At 47.9% G+C, this 27841-nt stretch overlaps 1 protein-coding gene across 1 annotated transcript; it reads left to right on the top strand.

The window, feature by feature from the left end:
* Positions 1-439: 439 nt before the first annotated feature.
* Positions 440-27533, top strand: TRIM3 (tripartite motif containing 3). Its single transcript, XM_054580583.1, has 12 exons — positions 440-569; positions 8267-8432; positions 17791-18022; positions 18246-18397; positions 18565-18745; positions 19004-19736; positions 19846-19949; positions 24910-25077; positions 25258-25426; positions 25674-25744; positions 26703-26843; positions 26966-27533. Exons 2-12 carry the CDS (start codon positions 8302-8304, stop codon positions 27116-27118), a joined length of 2235 nt encoding a protein of 744 aa, XP_054436558.1. The 5' UTR covers positions 440-569; positions 8267-8301; the 3' UTR covers positions 27119-27533.
* The last annotated feature ends 308 nt before the right edge of the window (positions 27534-27841 follow it).

Here is a 27841-nt window from a genome sequence, read left to right as displayed (position 1 = left end):
CCCCCCAGAGAGCCGGGAAGGGCACCTCCAGGAGGCAGCCCGGATAGGGGTCCGAAATCCCTGCTGTCCAGCTAGCCTTTTCTTGGCAGAGCCTCATCCCGGTCTCTGCGACTTACTGTGCCTCCCTGCCCTGGAGCTGTCGGGAGCCAGAGGCAGCTGGCGGGGATCTGGGACTGAGGATCCGGGATCCGGGATCCGGGATCCGGCCTCTAGCTCCCCAGCCCGCCTGCGGAGGCAGTTCTAGTCAGAGGCGTAGCGGGATCTGGGGAAGCAGTGCGGGAGGGGCGGGGAGGGCGGGGCCTGCGGTGGGGGCGGGGCGTGGGTGGGGCTTCAGCCTCTAGCCGCCTCTGCCGCCCCCCCGCTGGTCTGCAGCCCGGCCCCGGCCCCTCCTTCCGGCCTGGGCGGCGGGGTCCGGCGGCGGCGCCGGCGCGAGGACCGGGGAGGCGCGGGACGTGGGGCGGCGCCGCGGACAGGGCTGGGCGGACTGGCGCTGGCAGCGGGGGCAGCGCCTCGGGCCCCTCGGAGCGGCCGCAGTCCGGGCCTTGCCCCTCCCATCCTGCTTCGCCGCGGTGAGTGTGACGGGCGGCCCCCAGGGGTGCGTTTGTATCTCTGCCTGCCCTGGTCTGGGGCCGGGTCCGAGCGGCTGTGTGTCTGTCCCAGCGTCTGTGGGTGGTGGCACAGATGCTTTTCAAAATCTGTGACTGTCTCTGTCCATGTGAGGCGTGTCCATGTCCGTGGGAGCAGTGGGGGGATCCTTCGGGCTGTGTCTTCTCACGTGAGGTCCATGTTTGAGGGGGGCAGGCGCGGGTGGAAGGGTGATGGTTCCTTGGAGAAGCGCTGGGTTTGGGAGCGTGTATGTTGGCGGAGGGTGTCAAACGTTGCGGCCGGCCGATGGTGGTGGGGGACGGGGGACGTTGCTGAGTGGGACTCTGAAATTTAGTGGTCCGGCTTGTCTGAAGGGCCCCTTTCTCCCTGGTGCAGGCACTTCTACCCCTTGCCTCCCTCCCTCCTCCCGCCCCTTCATCCTCCTCTGGCACCAAAAGGCCCACCAGCCAGGATGGAGGACACTCTTTCCTCCTCTAACATTGCTTCCTGGACAGGAAGCCTCCTGGGGAGGCTGTTTCTTGTAGCAAAGGACCCCCCACCCCCACCCCACCCCCGGCTCCACTGCAGCCTGGGCCGTGCCTGGAGGACCCCAGGCCCCACCCTGGCCTGGCCTTCTCCCTTCTGGACTTGGCTACAGATCCTGGGCTGTAAACCTGCAGGGACAGATGGTTGCAGGTTGGAGAGGCAGGCTGCTCCCCAGGGAGGTCATTCTGACTGAAGGCAGGCCCTGGGCTTGTTCGTGATGTGGGGTCTCTCATGTTGACAGCACGAAGGCAGGATTGGCACCAGTAGGAAGATGAGGTCGGGGAAGTTGGAGCAGGTGCAGGGGTCTTTTTCACAGACCTGTCCCTGCCTGTCTGTCCAGCTCATCAGTGCCCATTCATCCCCTAGGCAGGGCTCTGATTTACTGCAGAATTGGAGTCAGAGCTGCAGGCCTGACAGGTGCCCTGCCTCTTTTGGCTTGTATGCCTCCAGTGACAGAGCACTTACTACCTTCTCTGGTGAGAAAGCTTATTTCTGTTAAGTGGGGTCTTTTTCCTTGGAGCTTTGCTTACTTATCTTGTTATTGCCTTTGCTTTTGCCTCTGTCTGGTGATAGGGAACTGCAGTGATTTAAACATGGCTCTCTTGTCATGAATGTATACTTGGAGTACCCCCTGTGTGCCAGGTGCTGCCTCAGCCACTTAGGGGACAATGGCATTCTTGCTGAGAGGAGAGCTTGAGCAAAGGCCCATGGTTGGGCTAGTACATTCCGTGTTCAGAAAAACAGAGCAAAACCATACCACTAGAATAGAGGGTGCCCAGAGGCAGTGTCATGGGTTCTCTAAACTCAGCAAACATTTGTTTTGGAAGGGAGGTGGGGGCAACTGCAGGCATCCTCTAAGACACTTAGCCTTACTGTGGAAACCAGTAATCTAATCCTCAAGATAGTACAAGATGGGGTTTAAGCATGGGTACATATTACAATCTGTAAGAACCTTTGGCTGGAAAGAGAACCTTGGGCAGATTTGGGGAACAAAAAGATTCCCCCTTCCCCCCAATTACAAGTAAGGGGATGGAGTAGAAACTTGCCCAGTCTTAACTTGTGTTTGTGAAATTAGTGACAAGGCTAGCTCCTAGATCTCTTAACCTTTTTTAACTTAGACACGTTTTAGAGGTAGAATCAAGGATAGTCATATCTTGTATCTAAAATGTGAAAGAAGTGGAGGAACGGAGGAGACTCCCAGGATTGGTGTGGTTAGATGGATGCTGTGGTGGTGTTTATTGAGATGAGAAATGCAGCAGGAAGAGTAGGTTAGGGGAAAATTAATTCGGTTTTAGGCTAGTCTCCATGCATCTTCCATGTAGTGGTGTCCAAAATACAGTTGGATATACAGGTCTGGGGTTCAAGAAAGTTTTCTGCACTGGAGATAAGGCTTTAGGGGTCATTAGCAAGTGGATGGTAACTGAAGCTCTGGGGGATGATGAGATTTCCCTGGCAGAGTATGAAAGCGAGAGAAGAGGCCCTAGAACAAAGTCCTGGGGCACTAGACATTTAAGGAATGGGTGGTGAAGGAGCACCTAGGGAGCAAATTGAGAACTCGCACTGAATGATCAGGAAAAGACTGAGTACAGCCTCTCACCTTTTGAATCTTGTTGTCTTGCCCAACTGGTCCATGTTTCTTCATTCTTCATGCTTCTGTTCCTTAGCTGAGCTCTCCCAGTGTACCTATTAAACTTCCATTTGTCCCTCAAGAGCCAGCAAAGATACCTCTTCCTCCGGATGCCTCTTCATTTTCCTCCACTACATTCTGACTAGAGACATCCTCCTCTTTGCTGCCATAGCAGTTTGAATATGTCAAAATCATGACACTTACTACATTGTATTTCCATGTCTGTTTCCACATTTGTTTGAAAGCTTATGAGGGACAGGAATATGTCTCTTTCAGCTTTGCATCTCTGGTGCCCAGTTGAAGGGACTGGTTGGCCCAGAGTGTGCCCAGAGAAGTTTGATTGGTAGGTTGATCAACAGATCAGATAGTTCATCACCTACTTAGTCTGGCAGTGGTTGGGGAGATGGTACTGTGAACTTAATCACTCTCCTTCCTTGCCCATCTTATTTTCCTTGGCTTTGAAGACTTTATTTCCTCCTAGGTTTCATCTGTTCCAGAGAAACCCTGAAGACTATAAGCTGCAGTCATTTGACATTTTGCTGAGACCTCAAATAATCAAATACATTTGGAGGCTAGTGAAGAGGAGCGAGTCATTTTAGGAAGCAAGTGGGCCAAGATGACCTCTTGCATCCACCTTTTAACAATGCTTTCGTTATCTACCTCCACTCACAGCTGTGTAAATCTGGTACTCTCCTGAGGTTGTAGGAGGAAGTCATGGGGGAAATTAGATGCTGTTTGAGAATTTGGAGAAACTGAAAAGCCTTGAAACACATCCTTTGCAGATGTCAAGGATCTAGTGGAGTCAGCAGCACTGGCTGTCTTCATTTGCTCAGTCAACTTCCTCCTCAGCCCCCTGGACCTGGCTTCCTTTCCTCCAGCCCCTGGAAACCACACTCTCTGAAGTTAGTGACAGCTTCTCCAGGGCTTTAAATCATGGGACCTTTCTGCAGTATTTCACAATGAGATCGTTTCCTTGTCCTTGAAGCTTTATTCTCCCTTGGCCTTCACACTGTCCCTCTTTTCTGCTTCTCCTGCCTCTCCGGCCACAACTTTTCCATTTCTTGCAGGCTTTGCTTCCTGGCCCTATCCCTTAAATGCTGAGGTTCCTTGGGGCACAGTCATAGACTCCTTTCTCATCTCTAGGTGATGTCATCCACTTCCATGGCTTCAGACACTATCTCTACGCCAACAGCTCCCAAATATTTATCTCCAGGCCAGACCTCTTTCCTAGGCTCCAGCTTATCTTTGCAACTGCCTGCTGGACCTCTCCACTTGGATATTCCATAGGCATCTCAGACTTATCTTATTAAACACTGAACTTTTTACCCTCTCATTCAAACTGCTCTTCCTCCAGAGTTTCCAAGTCACAAAACTAGCAATCATTTCTAATTCTTTCTTCTCCCTCTCCTCTTCACAGCAAACCACCCAGCCACCATCCCTATAAAATCCCCTTCTTTCAACTTCCCCCTTGCTACTCCCTAGTCAATACCACCATCATCTCTCCTCTGGAACAACAAAGCAGTCTCTTAACTTTTTCCTTGTGTCCTCTCCAAACAATTTTCCAGACAGCAGTCAAAAATTTGTTATTGTGGCTCTATGACTCTCTTCTTGAACCTTTAGCACCCTCTCCATCCCCTCTACCAAAGGTTTCCTTAGCTCTTTGGATAAAGCCTTAATCTCTTAGCAGGAAAGGCTAAAGTCTAAACTCCTTCATAAGGCCAACAAAGCATTGTATGATCTAGTTCCTGCCTACCAACTCATCTTGTTTCTTAGCTCTCCCCTGTCCCAGTGTATGATTCAATCTCCTGATGCAGAAGGCACCATGCTTTCTGTAATTCTCACTCATCCTAGAGCTCTCAGCTTGAATAACACTTTCTTCAGGAGAATTCCCCTGTTCTCCAACCTCCAGTATTCCTCTCCCCCACCCCAAATCTAGGTTAGGTGACTTCTGTGCTCCTGGAGCAATTTGTGCTTCCCTATCATAGCCCTCACCATATTGCACTGCAGTAATCTGTTTATTAGTTTGTGGAATTCATGAAGGCTGAGCTGCGACTATTTATCTTTGTATTCCCAGGCCTAGCAGAGGTGTTGAATGAATGCTGAATGAGGAAATGAGGTGTCTTTAGAACTGAGCCGTACAAAACGGGTGAGACAAAGGATGCTGGATGGCAGTAGGCAGCCTGAGGAAAGAGGGTGAAATCTCAGCTCTGAGTTCAAGGTCCTCCAACCACTGAAATCAACAGTCCACTTAAACCATTGCCTATAGGACCTTGGGGGCAGATCTCTAGGGTGCAGTGGGATGGGACAGGTGGTAATAGGGGTCCAGGAGAAGAAGGGAATCTTAGTGATCCAGGCAAGGGTAAAGGCCTCAGGGGTAAGGCCTCAGCGGCTGCAGGCCTGGGTGGGGAACTGAAGCAGGAAGGGGAAGGGAGGGAGGAGCTGTCCGACCTTGGATAGAGCCCAGTCCCCACCCCTTCGTGACAGGCTGAGGGAGCCCCTGGGGCCTGGAGCGAGGCGGAGCCTGACTCCAGCTGCCCCAGCAGGGCCCAGTAGACCACTCCTACTCTTCTCTCTGCCCTCCCCTTCGCCAGGCAGAAGCTTCAGCTTGGCTCTGGCTCCGTGTTCCTTCCACCAACCCTCAATCTGTCCTCCCTCCTGCTATGTTGCCCTTGTATTAAGTGTCCAGATTCAGAGCCTATCACCTCTGGAGAGAGAGCCTCAGAGTCCCACTGCCCACTCAGGAGCGGGTGCTCTCAGGCATACCCTTCCTGGCTTTCCCATGCTCGCCCTTACTCAAGCAGAAGGCACATACAGCCCAGCCTCTCTCTGGTCTCTTCTCAAACCTGGAGAAGTCTCTGGACTGACCCCACTGCATGCATACATGCATTCATTCATTTCTTATCTTTAGAGACGCCCATGATGCATGTAGTTGGGCACAGATTCTGTTGACTTGCTCATAGTCACTGCCTGTTTTGAAGTTCTCCGGCTATCTTTCGGATTCTCTTCATGGCAAGAGTTCTCTTATTAATTGTCTGCATCTGCTGTGGTAATGTCTTCATCTCCATTCATTCTTTAGTCTCTCTAAACTGGCTCTGCCCCGGCCACTTCACCACAACCAAGCCTGGTAGACATTCTTTAGTCTTCATCTCACCTCACCACTCCTTTCTTGAATCACTCTCTTCTCGCCTCCTTTGGTCCCACACTCCCCTGGTTCCTTCCATCACTCTGGCTTCTCCTTCACTCTCCACTCTCTGTCCCTAGGTGGTCTCATCCATTCTTGTTTCCTTTTGCTTTAGGGCCAGTGCTTCCAAATTAATAACCAGCCCAGATCTCTCCCTTGAGGTCTTCCTATGTTCTCTTCCTTGCATGACATCTCTGCTAGGATATCACGCAGGCACCTGAAACATAGGGTGCCTAAACCAGATGCTCCGAATCACCTCCTCATCTTTTTATCTCTCTGTGCATGGCCTACCATTTGCTCAAGGGAGAAACCTCGGAGTCATTATTGACATCCCCCCCCCCTCACATCCAATCCATCATGATGTTCTTTTGACTCAACCTCAAGAGTGTTTCTTAAATCAATCCACATTTTTACTTATAGCTCTGTTAATACCAACATCATCTTACTGAAGAACAGAGGTAGCTTCCTAACTGGTCTTCTGCTTCCACTCTGGCTCCTCTTCAGTCCTCATAGCTGCCAAAGTAGCTTTTAAATATATATATTTGGAAATTACATCATTTCTCTCTCAATTTAGGAGAAAAATCTAGATTCTTAACATCAAGGTTTTCCCTGATCTCAGTTTTAGCCTACCTTCCCAAACTCACCTCTTGCCTTTTATTCACTTTGCTCTAGCTACATGGTCCTTTTGGTTTCTCAATGAGCCCTCTGTCTAAGAACTTTCATTCAAGCTATTCCTTTAGCCTAGAATGATTTCCCTCCTTCACCCTCTGATGCCCCCTGTCTCATCCCTACCATTTTCCTTCCGTCCCTCAGAGCTCTGCTTCAAAGTTTCCTGCTTGGAGAGGCCTTCCCTGATCACCCAATCAAAAAAATGTTCTTCCTCATAGCATCCTTTTCTTCTTCGTAGTGCTCCCTTCCCCACACTTTGTAATTATGTATTTATTTTTTTATTTAATTTTAAGGTATCTGTCACCACCTCTCTATCACAGGGACAGTGACCATATCTATTTTGTTTATCACTCTATCCACAATGCCTGTATAAAGTAGGCACTTAATAAATATTTGTTGAATTACTGAATTAATTCAATAAATATAGGTTGATCCTATGTCAGGCTCTGTGCTAAGTGATTACATATGTGTGTGTGTGTGTGTATCTGTGTGTGCATGCGTGTGCACGCACATATCCTCAAGAACTCCAAATACAATGGAGGAAGCAGAGAAGTAATAGGAAAATTATAGTATAGTGTATAAGGGCTAGGATGGAGGAAATACAAGGTACATGGGACACAAAGGTGAAACAACTTACCCAGATTTCAGAAAACCAGGAAAGACCTTCTGGAGTAAGTGATATTTACATGGTGACTAGAAAGATAAGTGGTAGTCAGCCAGGCAAAGGGAGGCTTGGAAGAGGATCTCAGGCAGAGAGAACAGACTGTGTGACCGCCCAGAAGTAAAAGAGAACAGGGAGTTTTCCAGGAACTGAAAAGAAATCAGCGTGACTGATCACAGAATCATGAGACATGAAATATGGGCAAAGCCAAACCTGGTTGACAAATTTAAGAAGTTTGGAATTTGTCCTCTGGATAATGGATAACCATTGAAGGAATTTAAACAGGAAGTTAGTGACAAGATGGATTCTGTGTTTTAGAAGCCTCATTGTAACTGCAAGGGGGATGGATAAGAAGCACAAGGGAGGAGACAAGGATGCCAGTTAAAAGGCTACTGCTGCATCTCAGGAGCGAATTGGTGGTGACCTGAATTAGGTGACAGTAGCTGTGTGGTTGGAGAAAGGGGAATAAGGTATTTGGGAGGCAGAATCCATGAACCTAGATAGTGATTGTAGAAAAGAATGCAGTCCTGGGCAGATGTGCGAGAGATACTCACTCGATCAGAAGTTCTCCGGGAAAAGGATTCGAGAGAGGCAGAGGAGATAAAGGATGGGTCTGTCAGTGAGACTGACCATCCATGTACCATGCACTTGACATGCACTATTGCAATTTTCAAAACAACCATTTGAGGTGGGGATTGTTATTCCCATAACTGCAAATTAGGAAACTGAAGCTCAGAGAGGTTATATGAATTATGCAAGGTCACATAGCTGGTAAGAGACTGACCTGGGTTTGAAACCCAATCTAACCCTAGTCTGTGTTCTTAATCAAGGGTTACTCAGCCTACCTATTTCACCCTGCGCTTTCCAGATCATTGCCTGTGCTGCCCCTGGCAAGGAAGAACTGGGGCTAGTTCTCTGCAGGACATTTGAGTGGTGGGGATCAAGTAGGGGAGGGAGTGCTGACTTAACCTGGTGCTGACCATGTTTCCATACACAGGCTTGTGTGAGTGGCAGGAGCCGTCCGTGGACACCATGGCGAAGAGGCAGGACAGCCCTGGCCCGGAGGTCCAGCCCATGGACAAGCAGTTCCTAGTGTGCAGCATCTGCCTGGATCGGTACAGATGCCCCAAGGTTCTCCCTTGCCTGCATACTTTCTGTGAGAGGTGAGGGGGTGTGTGTACTGGGGGGGAGGGAGACTTTGCAGGCCCCCTAGGGTGGCATGTGTAAACCTGTAAGAGGTGAGGGAAATTTGTACACATGCAGGGGAGCAGGTGAATTCCAACCCGCAGGAGATGAGGGTTTAATGCAAGAACCCAGAAGAGGACCAGAAGCTCCTAATCCTGGGCCATGGCCTCTGCCCAGAATAGGGCCTTTTCTGCCCCCTTCCTAACCCTAAGACAGCAGAGAAATCAGTTAGAGCCGAGACTCTTGGCCAACTCTGGCACCAGAAGAATTTGTGACCAGTGGAAGGCCTGTCTTTCCCTGCCCATCCTTATTGTCCTGGAGCACTGAGTGAAAGACAGCCCCTTCCAGCCTCTAAGCTTCTATCCATTATTCATTCATTCAACAAACATATATGTCTGTATATATGTATCAGGCAACTGCTATGTGCCGTTCCTGTCCCAGGCACTGGGTATGCAGCGATAAGCAAAAGCAGATAGATCTTATCTCTTAAAATGTTTACAGTATAGTGGAAGAGGAAGTAATCAAATGATCATACAGCCAGGCTACAGGTATATATAATATTGCACCCTTAATAAGTGTGGCAAATAAAGTGCCAAGCTATGAGAGCTTATTATATGGGATCTTACCGTTTTGGAGAATCAAGGAAGGCTTCCTTGAGGCGCATTCCGAAGGTTGAGTAGGAGTTAACTAAGTGAGGGGAGTGCTAAAAGCATTGCAGGCAGAAGGAAGCACATGGAAAAAGGCCACGAGGCATGAGGGACCGTGTCAGGTTAGAAGGCCTAGAGGAGGCCTGGCCAGGCAGGAGCTGAGCTAGTGTGATTGAGAGTCGCATGGGATGAAGCTAGAGAGGAAGGCTGAAGCCAGACCAAGTAGAGCTTTGTAGACCTGTTAGGGAATTTTGCCCAGAGAGCCACATGAAGCCTTTGCGGGATTTTAAACATGTTCACGTTTGTATTCGGACAATATTCTCTCCAGCCTTTATCCCTCATTGCTCTATTCTGAGTGGCCTTGTCCCTGGGTCTTTTCACCATTGTCTCCACCCACGCCTTCCCTCTGCCGCCTGCCTTCGCTGAAACCTGGCTCTGCCCCAGGGACTCTTCCTCCGTTCCAGCTCTGCTCTTTCAGATTCCAGCTCTCTCCCCTTCTTCGGCTGGAAACAGACTCAGTCTTCCTGACCTTGCCAAGTTCTTTACTCAGTTTGGGTGACTTCATTACCCACTTACACCCCTTGGTTCTCGACTGTGTCCAGGGGACATCCTCCATGCCATCTCAGTCATACTCTATCCATGGATCTTGCCATCTCCAAGAATAATGCCACTTCTTCTGTGGCCCATAAATGCCAATATCCTACTCCTGGCTTCCATCACCCTATTCCCACAAAACCAGCTTTGACTGCATATAGACTGCCAGGCCCCTCGACTGCTCCCTCTTTTCCCAGCCACCAGATCCATCCTGGTCTTTGTTTCTTTCCTACCCATCCTGGATCCTATACATACATGTTCATCTGACTGGCCACATTCACTCACATCTTTGTCTTTTTCTAAACCTATGTGGCAGAAGCTCAGGACTGGATCAGTAAGATGTCTCTGCACCTTCTATTCCCAGATCACTGAACACTACTGGAGAAAATCAGTGCCTAAGAAATTATAATAGCCACTGTGTATTGATTACTTACTATTTGCAAAGGACTGGCAAAGTGATTTGCATGCACTGATTTACTTAGTCTTCACAACAGATACTTTATTATCCCCATTTTAGAGAAGAGAAAACTAAAGTTTAAAGTCATTAAGAATTAAGAACTCTTCCTACAGCAAGTAAGTAGTCAAAGTCTGAATCCAGGTTTGACTGCAGATCCTTCAGTCTTTTTTTTTATTGAAGTATAACTTACATATAATATCCTATTAGTTTCACGTGTATATTATAGTGATTTGATATTTATATACATTACAAAATGATATCCGTGATAAATCTAGTTATTGTCTGTCACCATACAAAACCATTAGAGTATTATTGACTATATTCCTTATGCTGTACATTATATCCCCATGATTTATTTATTTTATAACTGGAAGTTTGTACCTCTTAATCTCCTTCACCTATTTTACCACCATTCCCAACCCCTCCACACTCTGGTAACTATCCAGTTTGTTTCCTGTGTTTATGAATGTGTTTCTGTTTTGTTTGTTTGCTTTGGTTTTTTAGATTCCACTAATAAGTGAAATTATACAGTATTTGTCTCTCTCTGCCCTATTTCATGATACCCTTGAATACCCTTGGTTTTTACAAATGACAAGATTTAATTCTTTTTTATTTTATTTTTCTTTAAAATTTTTAAAAAGATTTTATTTACTTATTTTTAGAGAGAGGGGAAGAGAGGGAGAGAGGGAGAGAAGCATCTATGTGTGGTTTGCCTTTCGCGCCACCAACTAGGGACCTGTCCTGCAACCCAGGCATGTGCCCTGACTGGTCATTGAACTGGCGACCTTTGGTTCACAGGCTGGTGGTACTCAGTCCACTGAGCCATACCAGCCAGGGCTTAATTCTTTTTTTATGGCTGAATAATATTCCATTGTTTGTGTGTATATATATGTATGTGTGTGTGCACATACACACACCCCACAACTTTTTCATCCACCAATCAGTGGACACTTAAGTTCCTTCCATAACTTGGCTATTGTAAATAATAATGCAATGACCATAGTGGTGCATATATATCCTTGAATGGTGTTTTCTTGTCTTCTGATAAATACCCAGAAGTGGAATTACTGGATCGTATGGTAGTTTTATTTTTAATTCTTTGAGGAACCTCTATACTGTTTTCCATAGTGGCTGCACCATTTTACATTCCCACCAACAGTGTAGGATGGTTTCCTTTTCGCCACATCCTTATCAACACTTGTTATTTTTTCACTTCTTAATAAAAGCCATTCTAACATGTGTGAGGTGGTAACTCATTGAGGTTTTGATTTGCATTTCTTTGGTGATTGGTGATGCTGAGCATCTTTTCATGTGCCTGTTGGCCACTTGTATGTCTGCTTTGGAAAAATGCCTATTGAAGTACTCTGCCCATTTTTGATTGGGTTGTTTGTTGTTGTTTTTTTAAATATTAACTGTAAGTTCTTTACATATTTTGGATGTTAACCCTGTTTCAGATGTATGATTTGCAAATATCTTCTTTCTATCTATAGGATGCTTTTTTTTTTTTTTTTTGATGGTTTCCTTCACTGTGCAAAAAAGTTTTTTAGTTTGATGTAACCCCGTTTGTTTATTATTGCTTCTGTTGCCCATGCCTGAGGAGGCTGGTCCAAAAAATATTACCAAGACCAATGTCAAATAGCTTATTGCCTATGTTTTCTTTTGGGAGTTTTATGGTTTCAAGTCTCATATTCAAGTCTTTAATCCTATTTTTAACTTATTTTTATATATGGTATAAGATAATGGTCCAGTTTCATTCTTTTGCATGTCCAGTTTTACTAGCACCATTTATTGAAGAAACTGTCTTTTCCCATTGTATAGTCTTGCCTTTGTTATAAATTAATTGATTGTATATGCATGGGTTTATTTCTTATGTGCCCTGTACTCTATTCCATTGATCTATGTGTCTGCTTTCATGATTACTATGTTTTTGTAGTAAGTTTAGAATCAGAGAGTCTGATACTTTCAGCTTTGTTATTTATCACAGTGGCTTTGGCTGTTGTGTAGTTCCATACAATTTTCAGGGTTATTTTTTCTAGTTCTGTGAAAAATATCATTGGTATTTTGATGGGAATTACAATGAACTGGCAGATTGCTTTTGGTAGAATGGACGTTTCAACATTATTCCAATTTATGAGCATAGTATACCTTTATATTTATTTGTGTCATCTTCAGTTTCCTTATCAATGTCTTATAGTTTTCAGAGTACAGACCTTTGACCTCCTTGGTTAAATTTAATCCTAGTTATTTTGTTCTTTTTGATATAATTGTAGATGGGATTGTTATCTTAATTTCTTTCTTATAGCTTGTTATTAATGTATACAAACACAACCAATTTCTGTAGATTAATTTTGTATCCTGTAACTTTACTGAATTTATTTATTACTTCTAATAGGGTTTTTTTTGGTGGAGTCTTTAAGGGTTTTCTATACAAAATATCATGTCATCTGTAAATAGTGACAGCTTTACTTCTTCTTTTCTAATTTTTCTGCCTTTTATTTCTTTTTCTTGCCTAATTTCTGTGGCTGGGACTTTCAATACTATGTTAAATAAAAGTGGTGAAAGTTGGCATCCTTGTCTTATTCTTGATCTGAAAGGAAAGTTTCAGCTATCTTTTCACCATTGAGTATGACGTTTCAGTACCATCCCTCTGCCCCCGACATTGTTGAGAGCTCTTTATTATAAATGGATGTTGAATTTTGTTAGATGCTTTCTCATCTCCTCTTTCCCCCTTTCTCCCCTTCTCCCCTTCTCCCCAGTTACCTTATCTTGACATTTCTCTTCCCTAAGCACCAACAGCCTTTCCTTTACCTCTGCAACTTGTTCCCTGAGCCCATTTCTTCTACAGCCTACTTCTTTTGCCTCTGTGACTTTCTAAATAAACTTTCTTTTATAATTTGAAAAAAAAAATCGATGTGTCATATTGATTGATTTGCAGATGTCAAATCATCTTTTCATCTACTGAAAAAATCCTATTTGATCATGATGTATGATCCTTTTACTGTGTTTTTGAATTTGATTTGCTAAGACTTTGTTCAGAATGTTGCATCTATATTTATCAGGGATATTGGCCTGTAATTTTGTTTTTTTGTGATACCAGAAACCTCTGGTTTTGATATCAGGCTATTGCTGGCCTCATAAAATGGGTTTGGAAACCTGTCTCTTTCTTTCTTTCTTCCTTCCTTCCTTTCTTTCTTTCTTTCTTTCTTTCTTTCTTTCTTTCTTTCTTTCTTTCTTTCTTTCTTCTTTCTTTCTATAATTTGAGACTGAGAGTTATCTCTTCTTTAAATATTTGGTAGAAATCACATGTGAAGCCATCTCGTTCCAAACTTTTTTGGGGGAGTCAAATTATTGATTCAGTATCATTGCTTGTAATCAATCTATTCAGATTATCTATTTCATCAGGATTTACCTTGGAAGGTTGAGTGTTTTTAGAAATTTATGAATTTTTTCTAGGTTTTCCAATTTGTTGAAATATAATTGTAGTATTCTGCAGAGCCTTCACTCTTTTTTCAAAGTACTGAATCTTTTAAAAAAAATATTTTATTTATTTATTTTTAGAGAGAGGGTAAGGGAGGGAGAAAGAGAGGGAGAGAAACATAGTATGAGAGAGAAACATCAATCGGTTGCCCCTCGTAAGGGCCCGAGCAGGGACCAAATCCACAGGTCAGGCACGTGCCCCAAGTGGAACCGAACCTGCAACTTTCACTTTGCAGGATGACACCCAACCAACTGAGCCACACCAGTCAGGGCGAACATCAGTCTTAACTACTACACTCTAATTTATCTTTTGATCCCTGCTCTTAAAGAACTTAAGTTCTAGTGGGAAGTGATGGGCAGTAAGCAAGCAAATAATCAAACAGGCAAGTCACAGCTTGTGTTAAATGTTTTGCAGGAAATAAATAGGGAGTAAGAGGTGGGGAGTGGTTGGGCCAGGGGCAATTATACACAGAATCAGTGGGGAAGGCTTCCTTGAGGAAGAGATATTTGACCTGACGCCTGAGGATGAGAAGGAGGCAAGACATGTGCAGATTGTTACAGGCAGTGGGGAAATCTTTGCATTGTTCCATGCAAAGGTCTTAAAGAAGGAGTAAATGAACATGTTCAGAGACCAGAAAAGAAGCCGGTGTGGCTGAGTGAGGAAGAAAGCAGGATGAAGTGAGGCCCGAAAGAGTCAGGACAGTTATGGGGTAGCTTGGCAGTTTTGGGAAAGTGTTTGAATTTTATTCTAAATACATTGGGAAACCACTGGAGGATTTTTTTTTTTAAGCAGGGAAATAATGTGATATAAATTAGATTTTTTAAAACTCACTTTGGTTGCTGTGTTTGGCTGTTGCGTATAGAAGAGTGGAAACAGGAATCCAGTTAGGGAGTTATTGTAAGCCAGGTATGCTCAACAAATAGGAATGAGGTCTTGATGAGTTTGAAGGTATTGTGCAGGGGAAACACCAGATTCCATGAGCTGGCAAGAGAGCTACAGGGGGACAGTGTGGAATGGTTGCAATGCAGATTTTAGAGTGGATGCATACGCAGATGATGGAATACGGGTGGTGGCAGGAGGGTGGGAGTGGAGAGCTGAGGTGAAGTGGAGGAAAAGATCACTAGGGTTGAGATCAAGGAAATAGATACTTCCTTGTGGATGGGTCGCCTTGTGGATATCAGAGCCATTGGGCTTAATGCCTGGAGTGTGTGTGTGTTTTGGGGCGGGCGGGGGGCGGGGTGCAGCGGTACAGGACAGGGTTAACAGAAGAGAGTAAGCCAAACCAAAGACTTTAGCAACTGGGGAAGCAATCATTAAGTTAGCAGAGACAGTAAAAAGGAGGGGAGGTGTAGACAGAAGGCAAGAGCTTTCAAGGAGCTGAAGAATACTTTAGAAATGTTCCAGCTGGGGGTGGGGAGGACACATCCCCACCTTCTGACCCTAAGGAATGTGGAGTATGAGACAAAAACCACTCTCCACTTGAGAGGACTGCAAGAGAAACTAGGTCACAAATAATATTTGGGAAGCACTTAGAGTCTTGCCTGGCACAAATTGTTTGTTAAATAAATAAAAATTAATTAGTTCAGATCAAGAAGTATAGAGAACATTAACAGAAGAGATCGAAGATTTAGGAAAGTTTGCACCACACAAATCTTCCATCCTGAAATTTGTGGTCTCCAAACATGCTGCCCTCAGCGTGTAAGCCTCCTCTCCTCCTCACTAGTGACTAATCCTAGCCCTCCTGTTCTCCAGAATCCTCCCTTCTTCTGCTCAGCAGCTGATCATGCCTGAGGCAAGTTAGGCACAGTCTCTATAACTTTGCTCTGGGGCTTGAGTATATGCACCTTTCTTTTGCCTCCTCCAGTCAGGGGATGTGGTAGATTCCTCTTCTTCAGTCCATTCTGAGCCACTTCCCTATCCCTAGACCTTGTCCCTTGCCTTTTAGTGTCTTCAGCCTCCCCTCTACTGGCTCCTCAGTTTATAAACATGCTCAAGGCTCCCATTACAAACAGGTAAGAACTGTTTGTGCCTTTGTCCACCCCTCCCCACCACCACTGGCACCTGCTCAGTCCCTCAACCCCCTTCTTACTCAAACTTCCAAACTCCCCTTCAGTCTTCAGCTGACAACTGTCAAGCTTTTCTTCCCCTACCACTCCAGTTTCTCTCTTTTTCCTTGTGGACACAAGTACTCACATTTGCCAACACTAATGAGCAGTTCCCAGTCCTTAATGTTCCTTGATTCCTCAGCTGCTTTAGACACTGATGACTATTCATTCCCTCCTAGAATTATGCTACTCACTTTGCTGCTTTGACAACCTCTCTCCCTAGCTCTCTGCCCATTTGCTCCTTGCTCCCCTCATTCAGTGTTTGTGGGATGCTCTGTCCTGCTCTTATCACTGCCTACCCCTTCTTGGCTGATTGCATCCTCTCCCATGGCAACAGAGGCCAGGTAAATGTTGATGGCATCCTCTCTGTATCTCTGACCTGTCTTCTCCCCAGCTCTCTCCAGGTCCCCTCTGCCTGGATGTCCCCTGTCGCAGTAGACTCAGTCAGATCAAGCTGAACTTCCCTATAAACCACTCCTCCTTCTGTGTTTCTCATCTTAGTAAATGCCACCGCCATCTACTTGATGATCTAAGCTGGGAATCAGGGAGTCAACCAAGACTCATATCTCTCTCCCCATATCTAATCAGACATACCTCCTACTGGCTGTACTTCTTAAATACTTCTCAGATATGTTCCACTTTAGTCTACATTGCTGCTGCCTAAATCCAGGTCTTCTCATCTCTTGCCTAAATTTTTGGAGGAGTATCTTGGTTAAGCACATGCTTTGCCTTGTGTTTGAATTCAGGCTCCAGTGTTCACTAGCTTCGTTACCTTGAACTACTTACCCTTTCTGAGCCTGTTCACGTAAACAGAGTGTAAAGCACAGCACCTGGCACATAGTGCTTAATAAGTGGTAATTGGATGATGACAACGATGATGTTACACCCCTTGTCTGCTCTCTTATCACATTTACATTCACCCTCCACTGAGATACAGTGAAGAGGAGCTTGATATACTACAAACCTGGCTGTGCCATGCTCCAGTCATTTCCTTTTAATGCAATGACCTCTAAGCTCCTTGGTGTGGCTCACGAGACCCTCCATAAACTGGCCCCTTGCTTCTCTCCAGACTCCTGTTATCATTCCTTGTTTTGGACTTGGTTTCCAGCCATATCAAGCTGTTTATAATTCCCTACCCACACCATGCTGTTTCTGGATGCCTTCTGTGTGTGGAACATTCTTTCTTCTCTCCCTGCACCTTTCTTTGGTCAGGCTCACATTATCTATCCATGAAGATTTAGCTTACATCACCTCCCCTGAAGCCTTTCCTTGCTACCCTCTCCACCCACCCTGGGCCAGCTGCTGGCTATGCCTTTCCTCAGCAGTATATCTACCATATTCCTTTTGTTAATGATGAGTAATAACCTATAATAGATAGTGCTTTCTGTGAGTTAAGCATATAAGCCCCTTACATTTAATCCTCCAACACCCTCTGAAATCTGTACTGTCTCTACCTTACAGCGGAAGAATCCTTGGCTCATCAAAGTTAAGTAACTTGTCAGGGGTCACAGTTCAGTAGATGACTGACCTGGGAACTGAATCCAGGCAGCCTAGCTCCAGGACCCACACCCTTAATCATTACATCGCTTACTGCTGTAAACTCTGTTTCTCTCTACTTCTATAAACACTCCCCTTCTCTGTAGATTGGAAGTATTTTAGAGATGCTCACTATGCTTTATCTTTGTATTCCCAGAGCTTGGCCCAAATTTGACAAGAGTAGGCAGTCAGTAAATGTTTAATGAGTTAATAAAGTAAGGGCCAGCTGCTCATATTTCTATGAGAAGGGTTTGTAAACACCTGTGAAAGGTGAACCTGTGTTTCTGCACACTGTGTGGAATGCAGATATGTCAGCTCTTCTGAGAGAGGTCAGCTTCCATTCAATTGTGAAAGATGAGGACTTTTATACCTGCTGGCTGGACAAGATGTGTGAGCCAGCCAGAGAGGTTTCCGATGAAGCGTGACGGCACCCCTGTGAAGAGAGGGATCAGCACCCATGGAAAGTGTGAGGAGGGGTGTACTGATGCTGCCCCACCCCCGTCTTCCCTCCCTGGCCAGATGCCTCCAGAACTACATCCCTGCCCAGAGCCTGACTCTGTCCTGTCCAGTGTGTCGGCAGACGTCCATCCTCCCAGAACAGGGCGTCTCGGCCCTGCAGAATAACTTCTTCATCAGCAGCCTCATGGAGGCAATGCAGCAGGCACCTGATGGGGCCCACGACCCCGAGGACCCCCACCCCCTCAGCGCAGTGGCTGGCCGCCCCCTCTCCTGCCCCAACCATGAAGGCAAGGTGGGCCCAAGCAGGCCCAGTGAGGCCAGGACTTGGGGTGGAGGGGGAGGAGAGGTTGGGGGAGGGGGCCAAGTGGCTGTGGGTGAGAGGTGTTTCTCTGGATAAGTGGTCCAGGTAGGGGACACACCTGGAAGGTGAGGGGCGAGGAAGACAGATGGGGGTGGGGAGGGGCGAAGAAGTGTGTTGTCTAGCTGTTGCCTGACTGGAATCTTTATGCTGCTAGACGATGGAGTTTTACTGTGAGGCCTGTGAGACGGCCATGTGCGGCGAGTGCCGCGCAGGAGAGCACCGGGAGCACGGTACCGTGCTGCTGCGGGACGTGGTGGAGCAGCACAAGGCTGCGCTGCAGCGCCAGCTGGAGGCGGTGCGCAGCCGGTAGGCGCAGGGTGGGAACCGGGGCTGCTGGGGCCATCAGAGGTGGTGTCTGAACAGGGGCAGGGGAGGCACCCTGGGGAGGCCTCAGGGAGGGGGTCTCCTGGAGAAGGAATGGCTTGGTGAGGGCCCCTCAAGCCACCCCGGAATGAGATGTTTCCCCTCCCCAGACTGCCACAGCTGTCCGCAGCTATCGCCTTAGTGGGGGGCATCAGCCAGCAGCTGCAGGAACGCAAGGCAGAGGCCCTGGCCCAGATCAGCGCAGCCTTCGAGGACTTGGAGCAAGCGCTGCAGCAGCGCAAGCAGGCGCTGGTCAGCGACCTAGAAGCCATTTGTGGGGCAAAGCAGAAGGTGCGTCGTTCCCCCTTCCCTACCGCCACCCATCATGAGATGGCCTCATTGCCTCCCTGCGTCCCCTGCGTTCCACACCTGCGCACCCGTTTCCCTGGTTTATAATTTCTGCCTCCCGACATGGCTTCCCATGTCCCTTTTTCACACTCCCCCTCTTGTATTTCTTTCGTGCCATAGAAGCCCAAGTTCATTAGGAATCACAGAGATACCCCCCTTCCCCCAGTCTTCTCACCCAACCCACTCCTATGGCCTCCTCAGGTGTTGCAGACCCAGCTGGACACGCTGCGCCAGGGTCAGGAACACATTGGCAGTAGCTGCAGCTTCGCGGAGCAGGCCCTGCGCCTGGGCTCAGCCCCCGAGGTGTTGCTGGTGCGCAAGCACATGCGAGAGCGCCTGGCAGCCTTGGCGGCGCAGGCCTTCCCAGAGCGGCCCCACGAGAACGCGCAGCTGGAACTGGTCCTCGAGGTCGATGGGCTGCGCCGATCGGTTCTCAATCTGGGCGCGCTGCTCACGACGAGTGCCACTGCACACGAGACAGTGGCCACGGGTGAGGGCCTGCGCCAGGCGCTGGTGGGCCAGCCGGCTTCACTCACCGTCACTACCAAAGACAAGGATGGGCGGCTGGTGCGCACCGGCAGCGCTGAGCTGCGAGCGGAGCTCACCGGCCCCGATGGTACGCGCCTTCCTGTGCCAGTGGTGGACCACAAGAATGGCACGTACGAGCTGGTGTACACAGCGCGCTCCGAGGGTGAGCTGCTGCTTTCAGTGCTGCTGTATGGCCAGCCGGTGCGCGGCAGCCCCTTCCGCGTGCGTGCCCTGCGTCCCGGGGACCTGCCACCTTCCCCCGACGACGTCAAACGCCGCGTTAAGTCCCCTGGCGGCCCGGGCAGCCATGTGCGCCAGAAGGCGGTGCGGAGGCCCAGCTCCATGTACAGCACGGGAGGCAAGCGGAAGGACAACCCTATTGAGGACGAGCTCGTGTTCCGCGTTGGTACTGATGGCTGGGGGCAGAGCCGGGCAGGGGGTAGGCGGAGAGGGCAGGGAGTTTCAAAAAGACCTGCGAGTGAATTCTTTTGTTTTCCCCCATCCATTTCTCACAGGCAGCCGTGGAAGGGAGAAGGGTGAATTCACCAACTTACAGGGTGTGTCTGCAGCAAGCAGTGGCCGCATAGTGGTAGCCGACAGCAACAACCAATGTATTCAGGTAAGCTGTCCAGCTCCCCCAACACCAAAACTTAGGTCCTCTAGCTCCAGCCTCCTGAAAAAAAGGGTGCAAAGTTCACCTCCTGAAAGATGAAACCTACATAGTATCTTTCCATAAAGAGCAATAAATCATAGCACTGACTTTAACTTACCCACTTACAATCTCACCCCCATTGGCCACAACGGTAACCACATTCACAGTTAGGCACCAGGGTTTACTGTGCTGGCAGCCTCTACCTCCTAGGCCATGGCTCAGACCAGACCACCTAACTCCTGGACCCCAAAGATCTGGCTCATCCTTTCTTCCCCCTGCCCCAACTTGAGCCTCCATCTGACTGGCTAACTTACTCTCCTTTTCACTGTCAAGTGGTCAGGGAGCAGACTGCCCGCCCCTGCTATCTTCCAGCATCCCTTCCTGGCTCCAGGGTGTATCCTGTCTGTACCAGTCTCTGCAAACATCTGGTTTACTAGACAGCCAAAAGGGGTTAAGTTGTGAAAAGGGGTGTCTTCAGTGGCAAGGCTACTGTATAGTGCACCTTCACAGGGGGCCCTGCCCCTGGTCATCCCAGCCCCTCACACGCCTGTTTAAAGCATGGACCATGCAAGTGGACATGACCTCTGCTTCACTTCAAACTCTTTAAAGCCAGAAAAATGCGGTTTTCTCTGTTTACTCCTTGCAATAAACCCAGAACCTAGTGGCAGGCACCAGTGTGGTAGACACACAGCAAAGCAGTTAAAAGCTCAGGCTCTGAAACCAGACACCTGGGCTTGAATCTTAGCTCTGCCACTTACCGACAAGTCATGTGATCTCTCTGAGCTTCAGTTAACTCATGTGTAAAATTAGGAAAAGAATACCTTACAGGATTGCTGGGAGCATTAAATGACATAATGTACCATGCCTGACACCTACTGAACCTTCTAATGTTCGTTGAAAATATCATTGTCCAGGTGGAGGCTGTTAACGAAAGCCAGGAGGTGGGAGAGTGCTGGAGGGGGTTGTTCAGGGAACTGGAAGGATCCCAAAGGGGCTGGAAGTAGATTACTATTAGGAGCCAAGTAGCTGAGGTCACATTGAGTTTATCCTGTATGGGATTGATTCTAATTACCCTGAACTTCAGTTCTTGGAAGCACCTTATCAGGTAGCAAAGCTTTTGTCTCAAGATCCTTACTTCACAACACTTAGAAATCGAAACTTCTTACTGACCCAGCGTGAGTACCCCTCTCATAGATCCAGCTCTGCCAGAGGTCTGTCACCCCCATGTCAGATCTCCCTGGCCCTCGCTTTCCACCTAGCAGGCCGAAAGTGCCAGGAACTTTTCCATGACCATATTCCCAGTCCTGTATTTCTAGCTCGCCTTTATTTCTACCCTATTGCTAGGAGTGGAGGAATGGAGAGGCCCCGTGCAGCACAGGGAGATATTTGGAGGCAGCCTAGCTAGTGAGGAGGAGATGTGCGAGGTGGGGGTGGAGTGGTGCTGAGGCCCTACTCAGTCACTCCCTCCACCTTTTAACTCTTTTCTTCCTCCTTACCCAGCCAGGGATGCTTTCTGACACAAATATTGAGATTAGGGAAACCTTCCCTGGTGTGCATACACATGAGTGCTCACACCTACAGAGTAACATGTGCCTCTCTGTCTCTCCAATGAGGGGCTGCTTGTCTACTGTTTCAGGGAGGGGAATTGAGAGGGAGGGCTTGGTATAGCCCCCTTCCCTTCCAAACACTTGCTACTCCTACAGCAGTCTTCTTTGCTCCTACTCCCATCTGCACCCCAGCATCCTAGCTGCTAGAAGCCTGACTCAGATTCCAAAGCTGAGTTTCTGCTTTTCTTACTCTGGGGACCTCACGCCTGGTATGGGCTGGGCTCCCAGATGAATTGTGACCTGCACCGCTCAGTTCATGAGGATTGGGGTCCTTGTAAACTTTTCTTCCTTTGGACCCATATATGGTGGAGGCTGGGTGAAGAATTTGATTTGTATATTTGATATGACAATTTATGTAGTTGTCTTAGTCCAGAAATTTTATCAGTTCTTCTTTGAAAACTTGCTCATTTCCTTCAGGCAGAATATTAATCAGTCTCCTCTGAGCTCCTCAGCCTTTTGCTATAACATTTTTCACACTTTACCAGAATCATTGGCTTGTTTTAAATATTTTGTTTTAGTCTCTCTTCCCCACTAGTCTCAGATCCTGAATTTACTTAGCGCTACTGTGACATAGCAGAGGGATGTTAAAGACCAAACTAGGGCACCAGCAGAGTCTAGAAATGTAATGGAAGCAAATACAGCAGGTTTTGATGAGCCTTCAGATGTCAATGGAAAAGGAGGGATCAGGAATGCTGGTACTTGGTGCACTGGGTAGGTGGTGGTGTCATGCAGAAACAGGCCTAGGTATACAATGATGAGTTCACTTTTGCACGTGTTGTGTTTGAGATTGCCGTGTGGCATCAAAGTGGAGATGTACAGTTTTAGTCTGAGATTGAGCTGAGGAATTCATTCATTTGTTGAATGTCTGCTATGTACCAGTTTCTATACCAGTGCTGCAAATGCAGCAGCAAAGAACAGGCACAGTGTCTGCCTCACCTGGAACTTACAATCTTAGAAGAGGACAAAGAGATTTATAGAAGCGATGGGTGTTATGAAGAGCTGTAAAATGTAGATCATGAAGACCTAATTGTTTATGTATACACTGATTCAGGGGTAGAGTTGGTCAATAAAGTCTTCTCTGAAAAAGTGACCTAGAAATTCTGAAAATCAAAAGATGAATAGGAGTCAGCCAGATGAAGGGAGTGAGATAGGATAGGAGAGGAAGAGTAAGACACCCACCCCCGCCAACACACACACCCCCCAAGCCTCATCAGTTTTGAGCTGGAAACAGCCGCTCAGACTAGGGGAGACACATGCGTAATCTCACTGCTGATCTGGGGGTTTTTTGGTCTCTCTCACATCAACTCTTCAGTCTGTAGTCTCTCCCTTCTCATGCCAGCAAATGCTGTCCCACTATAGGGGATCAGGGCAGAGCAGGTGAGGGTATGGTGGAAAGTCTGCATCAGGAGGGAGTGATGTTTCTTGGTGGGACCAGTTCAAACAGTCCTATAGGCCTAAGAGGTAGTGATGGGGTGAGGGGCTGGGGGCCCAGACCTAAGGAGGGAGCAGGTCTGGATCAATGCTTAAGACCAATGCCCAGAACTTGATATGCAAATCTGCTCTTGGCTCTGATTCATCTTATGTCCCTAGAGCCTATAACAAAGCATTGTATGAGACTTATCCAGAGAGTAGTGAGTAATGGCTTGGCTGCAAAGGAGAAGCAAGAAGGCTTAGCTATAGAGGAAAAGAGCATCAAAGGAGGTGCTTTTAGGATGGGGAGACCTGAGCATGTTGGGCAGCTAAGGTGGAGGAGGTAGAAGAGGGTGAGAAGTTGAAAGGTTCATTCTGTCCAGGAGGAATGTTACCTGGTCAGCTCCACAGCCTGGAAGGGCTAATCCTTGTCCATTTCCTCCCCTCCCCCACCCCTTTTTATCTGCTACCAAGTCTTGTTGAGTCTACCTCCTGTTTGTCTCTTGAGTCCATCTACTCTTGTCCTCTAGCAGTGCCCTGGTCCATGTCATCCTCATTTCACACCTGGACTTCTGCAGCAGCCTCTGATTGGTTGGCTGGCTTCCAGTCTTGACTCCTCCCTGTAGCAAGAGCATTCTTTCTTAAAAGTGTTTTTTTCTGATACTACCAAGCAGTTCTCCAATTTTAGTGGACACTGACCAGGTGTTCTAAGAATTTTACTCAATTCCGACACTACATACTTGGAGGTAGTGTCACATCCCACAGGATAAGGACTCACTGTGGCATAAGACTGCCTCCACTTCAGATACCAGTCGCAAGTCAGGTCGTCACTTGTGCATTGACTGACCTGCTATAAATTGGCAGTTCCCACAACCCCCGGTTTGGGTTTTATTAATTAGCTGGAGCGGTTCCCAGAACTTGGAGAAACATTGGCTTATGTTTACCAGTTTACCATAAAGGATTTGGTAAAGAATACAGATGAACAGCTAGATGAAGGGGTACATAGGGCAAAGTCTAGAAGAGTCCCTAATGCAGGAACTTCCACTTCTGTGGAACTGGGGTGCACCATCCTCTCTGCACCAACCCAGAAGTTCATCAAATCTTGTTGTTCAAGAGTTTTTATAGAGCTTGCGTGCTGGAACACACACCCACACACACCTTCCCAGATGTTGGTGGGTAGGGCTCTAAGTTCCAACCCTTTAATCATTCGGCCTTTCTAATGACCAGCCTCATCCTGAGGCTATCTAGGGTCCCCACTCTAGGTCACTGCAGTAGCATAAGCTCAAAAAGTTCTTTGAATGACAGAAAACACTGCTATCACTCAAGAAATTCCCAGGCTTTGAGGAGCTCTGTGCCAGGCACTGGAGACAAAGACCAAATACATTACTTATTACAACAGAAAAGCAAATATCTTGTCACTTCCCTGCCCGGGAATTTTCAGTGAATCCTCATGACATCCAGGATAAAACCTGACTCCTGTTGTTCGTGGGAGTGCTCCCTGCAAACCACGCTGGACAAACAGGGCTCATTCTGGATTCTGTGTCTTTTATGTACTGTTCACTCTGCTTAAATGCGTACCCTCCTGCTTTTTTATTGGCCAACTTCAGTTTCTCTCTTGGCATCCTTTTTGACTCTTAGCTCAGATAACCTCTTTTCTTGGAGCCCTTCTTGACCATTCCCCCTCGCCCCTTTCATATTCTTAGAATCCCATTCACACTTCTGCATGTCCCCTAAGGTCTGCGGCCATGTCTGATTCTTCTCTGTGCCCCTGATATGCTGTCATTAGTGCTCATTGAGTGACTGAATAAATGGTGGGGGGGGGGCTCTCCTCCCTCAGGATCCTGCTCCCTTCCCTCTGTGCCCACAGTCTCTTCCCTCCTCCCCCTCCCTCCCTTGATCCTCTGCTTCAGGTTTTCTCCAATGAAGGCCAGTTCAAGTTCCGCTTTGGGGTCCGAGGGCGCTCGCCGGGGCAGCTGCAGCGCCCCACAGGTGTGGCAGTGGACACCAATGGAGATATTATTGTGGCAGACTATGACAACCGTTGGGTCAGCATCTTCACCCCAGAGGGCAAGTTCAAGGTGAGAGCCTTACTGTCACTGCATTCTGTACCCCTGGTGATCAGCTGAAGTGAACATTCTAGTGCCTCCTGGTGGTTGGGTCTGTCCATCCTCAGCCCAATGTTCTGCTTTGGTGCCAGGCTGGGACTACTCTCCCCAGCAGGCAGGATAAAAGCCCTAATGCGTATCTCCTTTCTCCAGACCAAGATTGGAGCTGGTCGCCTCATGGGTCCCAAGGGCGTGGCCGTAGACCGTAATGGACATATCATTGTGGTTGACAACAAGTCTTGCTGTGTCTTTACCTTCCAACCCAATGGAAAGCTAGTTGGCCGTTTTGGGGGTCGTGGGGCCACTGACCGTCACTTTGCAGGTATAACAAAACATCAGACATCTATTTTGATTTCCCAGTCCCAGAGAACCCCCCTGGCATTCTAGCTCCAATGACCCCTCCTCCTGTGTCTTGGCCCTAGAAAACCACCTCCATTCATTGTACCTTGGCATCATCATCCCAGAAACCTGACCCCTCTCCCAATGCCCAACCTGTATCACTGCAGGTATTCTTCCCCACCCCAGTCTGTTTCCCAGCTATAGCCCTAGTGACCATTTTATATTTTCAGGGCCCCATTTTGTGGCTGTGAACAACAAGAATGAGATTGTAGTGACGGATTTCCATAACCATTCAGTGAAGGTCAGTGTATTCCCTCACCTCCTTTTTTCCCTCTTGAGATCGTTCATGTGCACAATAAATGTTTATGGCCTGGCTGCTTTGACCCAGGCACTACGCTAGAAGTGATGGGGATACAGTGATGAATCAAGCGAATACTTCCCCAGCCTCCTTAGTTATAATCTAGTAGAGAAGAGTAAACCGGGATATTACAACATGATTGATAGATTCTGTGATAAGACAGTGTAGGGAAATGCGAGGGCATAGCAGAAGCATTTGACTCAGGTAAGACTGAGAATGACCTACAGCACTATTGGTAATTAACCAGAAGGTAGAAGAGAAGGAGAGGATTTGAGGCAAAAGGGACCAGAGGAGCTGAGAACTGGAGGTGGAAACCCTTACAGTGTGTTCCAGAAACTACAAGTAGTTCAGACTGGGTTGTGAGGATGAGTCTTGTGTGACCTTTAAGGAGCTTGCTCTCTTGGGAAGTCACTGGAGGATTGCAGGGGGTAGGACAGGTGATATAATCCTGTGTGTTTTAGAAAGATGACTGGCTGGGGCAAGACTAGAGGTAGGAAGATCAGTTTTTTGCAATAATCCAGATAAGGACCATTGCAGTGGCAATATATACATAGGACACAGATTTGAGATAAAATCAGAGATTGTCAATTCATTGGCTGTCAAGCAGAGGAGAAGGTGGAGTTGAGAATGACTCATGGCCAAATGGCTGTTGCCAGTCACTGAAAGACAACTCAGAACTGGTTTCCCAGGAAAGATGGGCTATTAGATTTGATATGTCCAAGTGACATCAGCTGGAGATGCCCAGTAGCAGTGGGGTGGATGGAAGGGAAGCCTGGGAAGGACTAGGCTATAGTTGCAGATCTGGGGGGGCCTTAGCCCTGGGGCATCACCCCCTCCTCCTCCAAGGCCCTGCCTTCTGCCTGAAGCCAGGTCCCCAGTCCCCAGCCCTTTGCCCTGCTAGGTGTACAGTGCCGATGGAGAGTTCCTCTTCAAGTTTGGCTCCCATGGTGAGGGCAACGGGCAATTCAACGCCCCCACTGGAGTAGCTGTGGACTCCAATGGGAACATCATCGTGGCTGACTGGGGCAATAGCCGCATCCAGGTGAGTAAGGCCCAGGGAGGGCGCGAGGGTAAGGTTTCCTGCTGTGTCCGGTGTACACACACCCCAAAAGGCATCTTATTGGCCTGATCCCACCTTTCCCTTATTCTCCTCTCATCCCCCAGGTGTTCGACAGCTCTGGCTCCTTCCTGTCTTACATCAACACATCTGCAGAGCCACTGTATGGCCCCCAGGGCCTGGCACTGACCTCGGATGGCCACGTGGTGGTGGCCGATGCTGGCAACCACTGCTTTAAGGCCTATCGCTACCTCCAGTAGCTGCACAGGGGCCCTGCCTGGCTCATGGAGGGACGGACATAGGGGTGATTGGACAGGAGGATCTGGCCCGCCGGTGGGCCAGACCTGGCAGCACTGAATGTGGGCTGTGGGCGTGGGTGCGCCTGGTGCCCTCCCTCTCCCTGTCTCCCACCCCCACGGTTGCACTTTATTTATTCGGTTCTTGCTTTGGTGACTGGGTGGGCCTGGACTGTGGTCCTAAGGACGTGTGCAGAGCTTCACCCTACCCCCTTTACACACCTCCCTTTGCCCCTCAGTCTGCTCCCCACCCCCCAGCCTGGGGCCAGAACAGCCTCTTATTCCAGAGCAGAAGTCCCTCTGGTTGTCTCCCTACCACCCCATACACACTGACAGAGACAGCAATACCCCATCCCCCCATATTAAATAAATGTGTTCGCCACGTGGTTTTGTTGTTTTCTTGTAGGGTGGGGCTAGCTCTGGACTAAAAGGTAGGCAGGCAGGCAGGCATGGCACCTGGATTCCCAAATGGGTCCTGATGTTCTAAGGCTTCAGGAGAGAAGAGCAAGGGAGGGTGAACCCCTGGGATCCTTTGCCATCTGCCAAATCCCCATCCCCAGGCCCTGCATCTTCTTCAGAAATAGTAAGTCCTTTGACTATCTGCCTTCCTGCTGAGCAGAGCCTGGGAAATGGACCCTTGCCCTGAACATAGCCAGCACCTGTAGGAAGAACATTTCAGGGTATGAG

The sequence above is a fragment of the Pteronotus mesoamericanus genome, unplaced genomic scaffold, assembly GCF_021234165.1.
Source record: "Pteronotus mesoamericanus isolate MK-2021 breed Mesoamerican mustached bat unplaced genomic scaffold, CSHL_Meso_final contig_591, whole genome shotgun sequence".
Classification (NCBI taxonomy): Eukaryota; Metazoa; Chordata; class Mammalia; order Chiroptera; family Mormoopidae; genus Pteronotus; species Pteronotus mesoamericanus.
The sequence above is the reverse complement of the archived record's forward strand: the minus strand, read 5'-3'. Positions and strand labels throughout refer to the sequence as shown.

Excerpts from the sequence above, each read along its gene's own strand:
- TRIM3 (XM_054580583.1), top strand. The coding sequence starts at position 8,302 with ATGGCGAAGAGGCAGGACAGCCCTGGCCCGGAGGTCCAGCCCATGGAC. Across the intron at positions 18,023-18,245 it reads GCCCCAACCATGAAGGCAAG|ACGATGGAGTTTTACTGTGA; the intron begins GTGGGCCCAAGC and ends TTATGCTGCTAG. Across the intron at positions 26,844-26,965 it reads GGGGCAATAGCCGCATCCAG|GTGTTCGACAGCTCTGGCTC; the intron begins GTGAGTAAGGCC and ends CTCATCCCCCAG.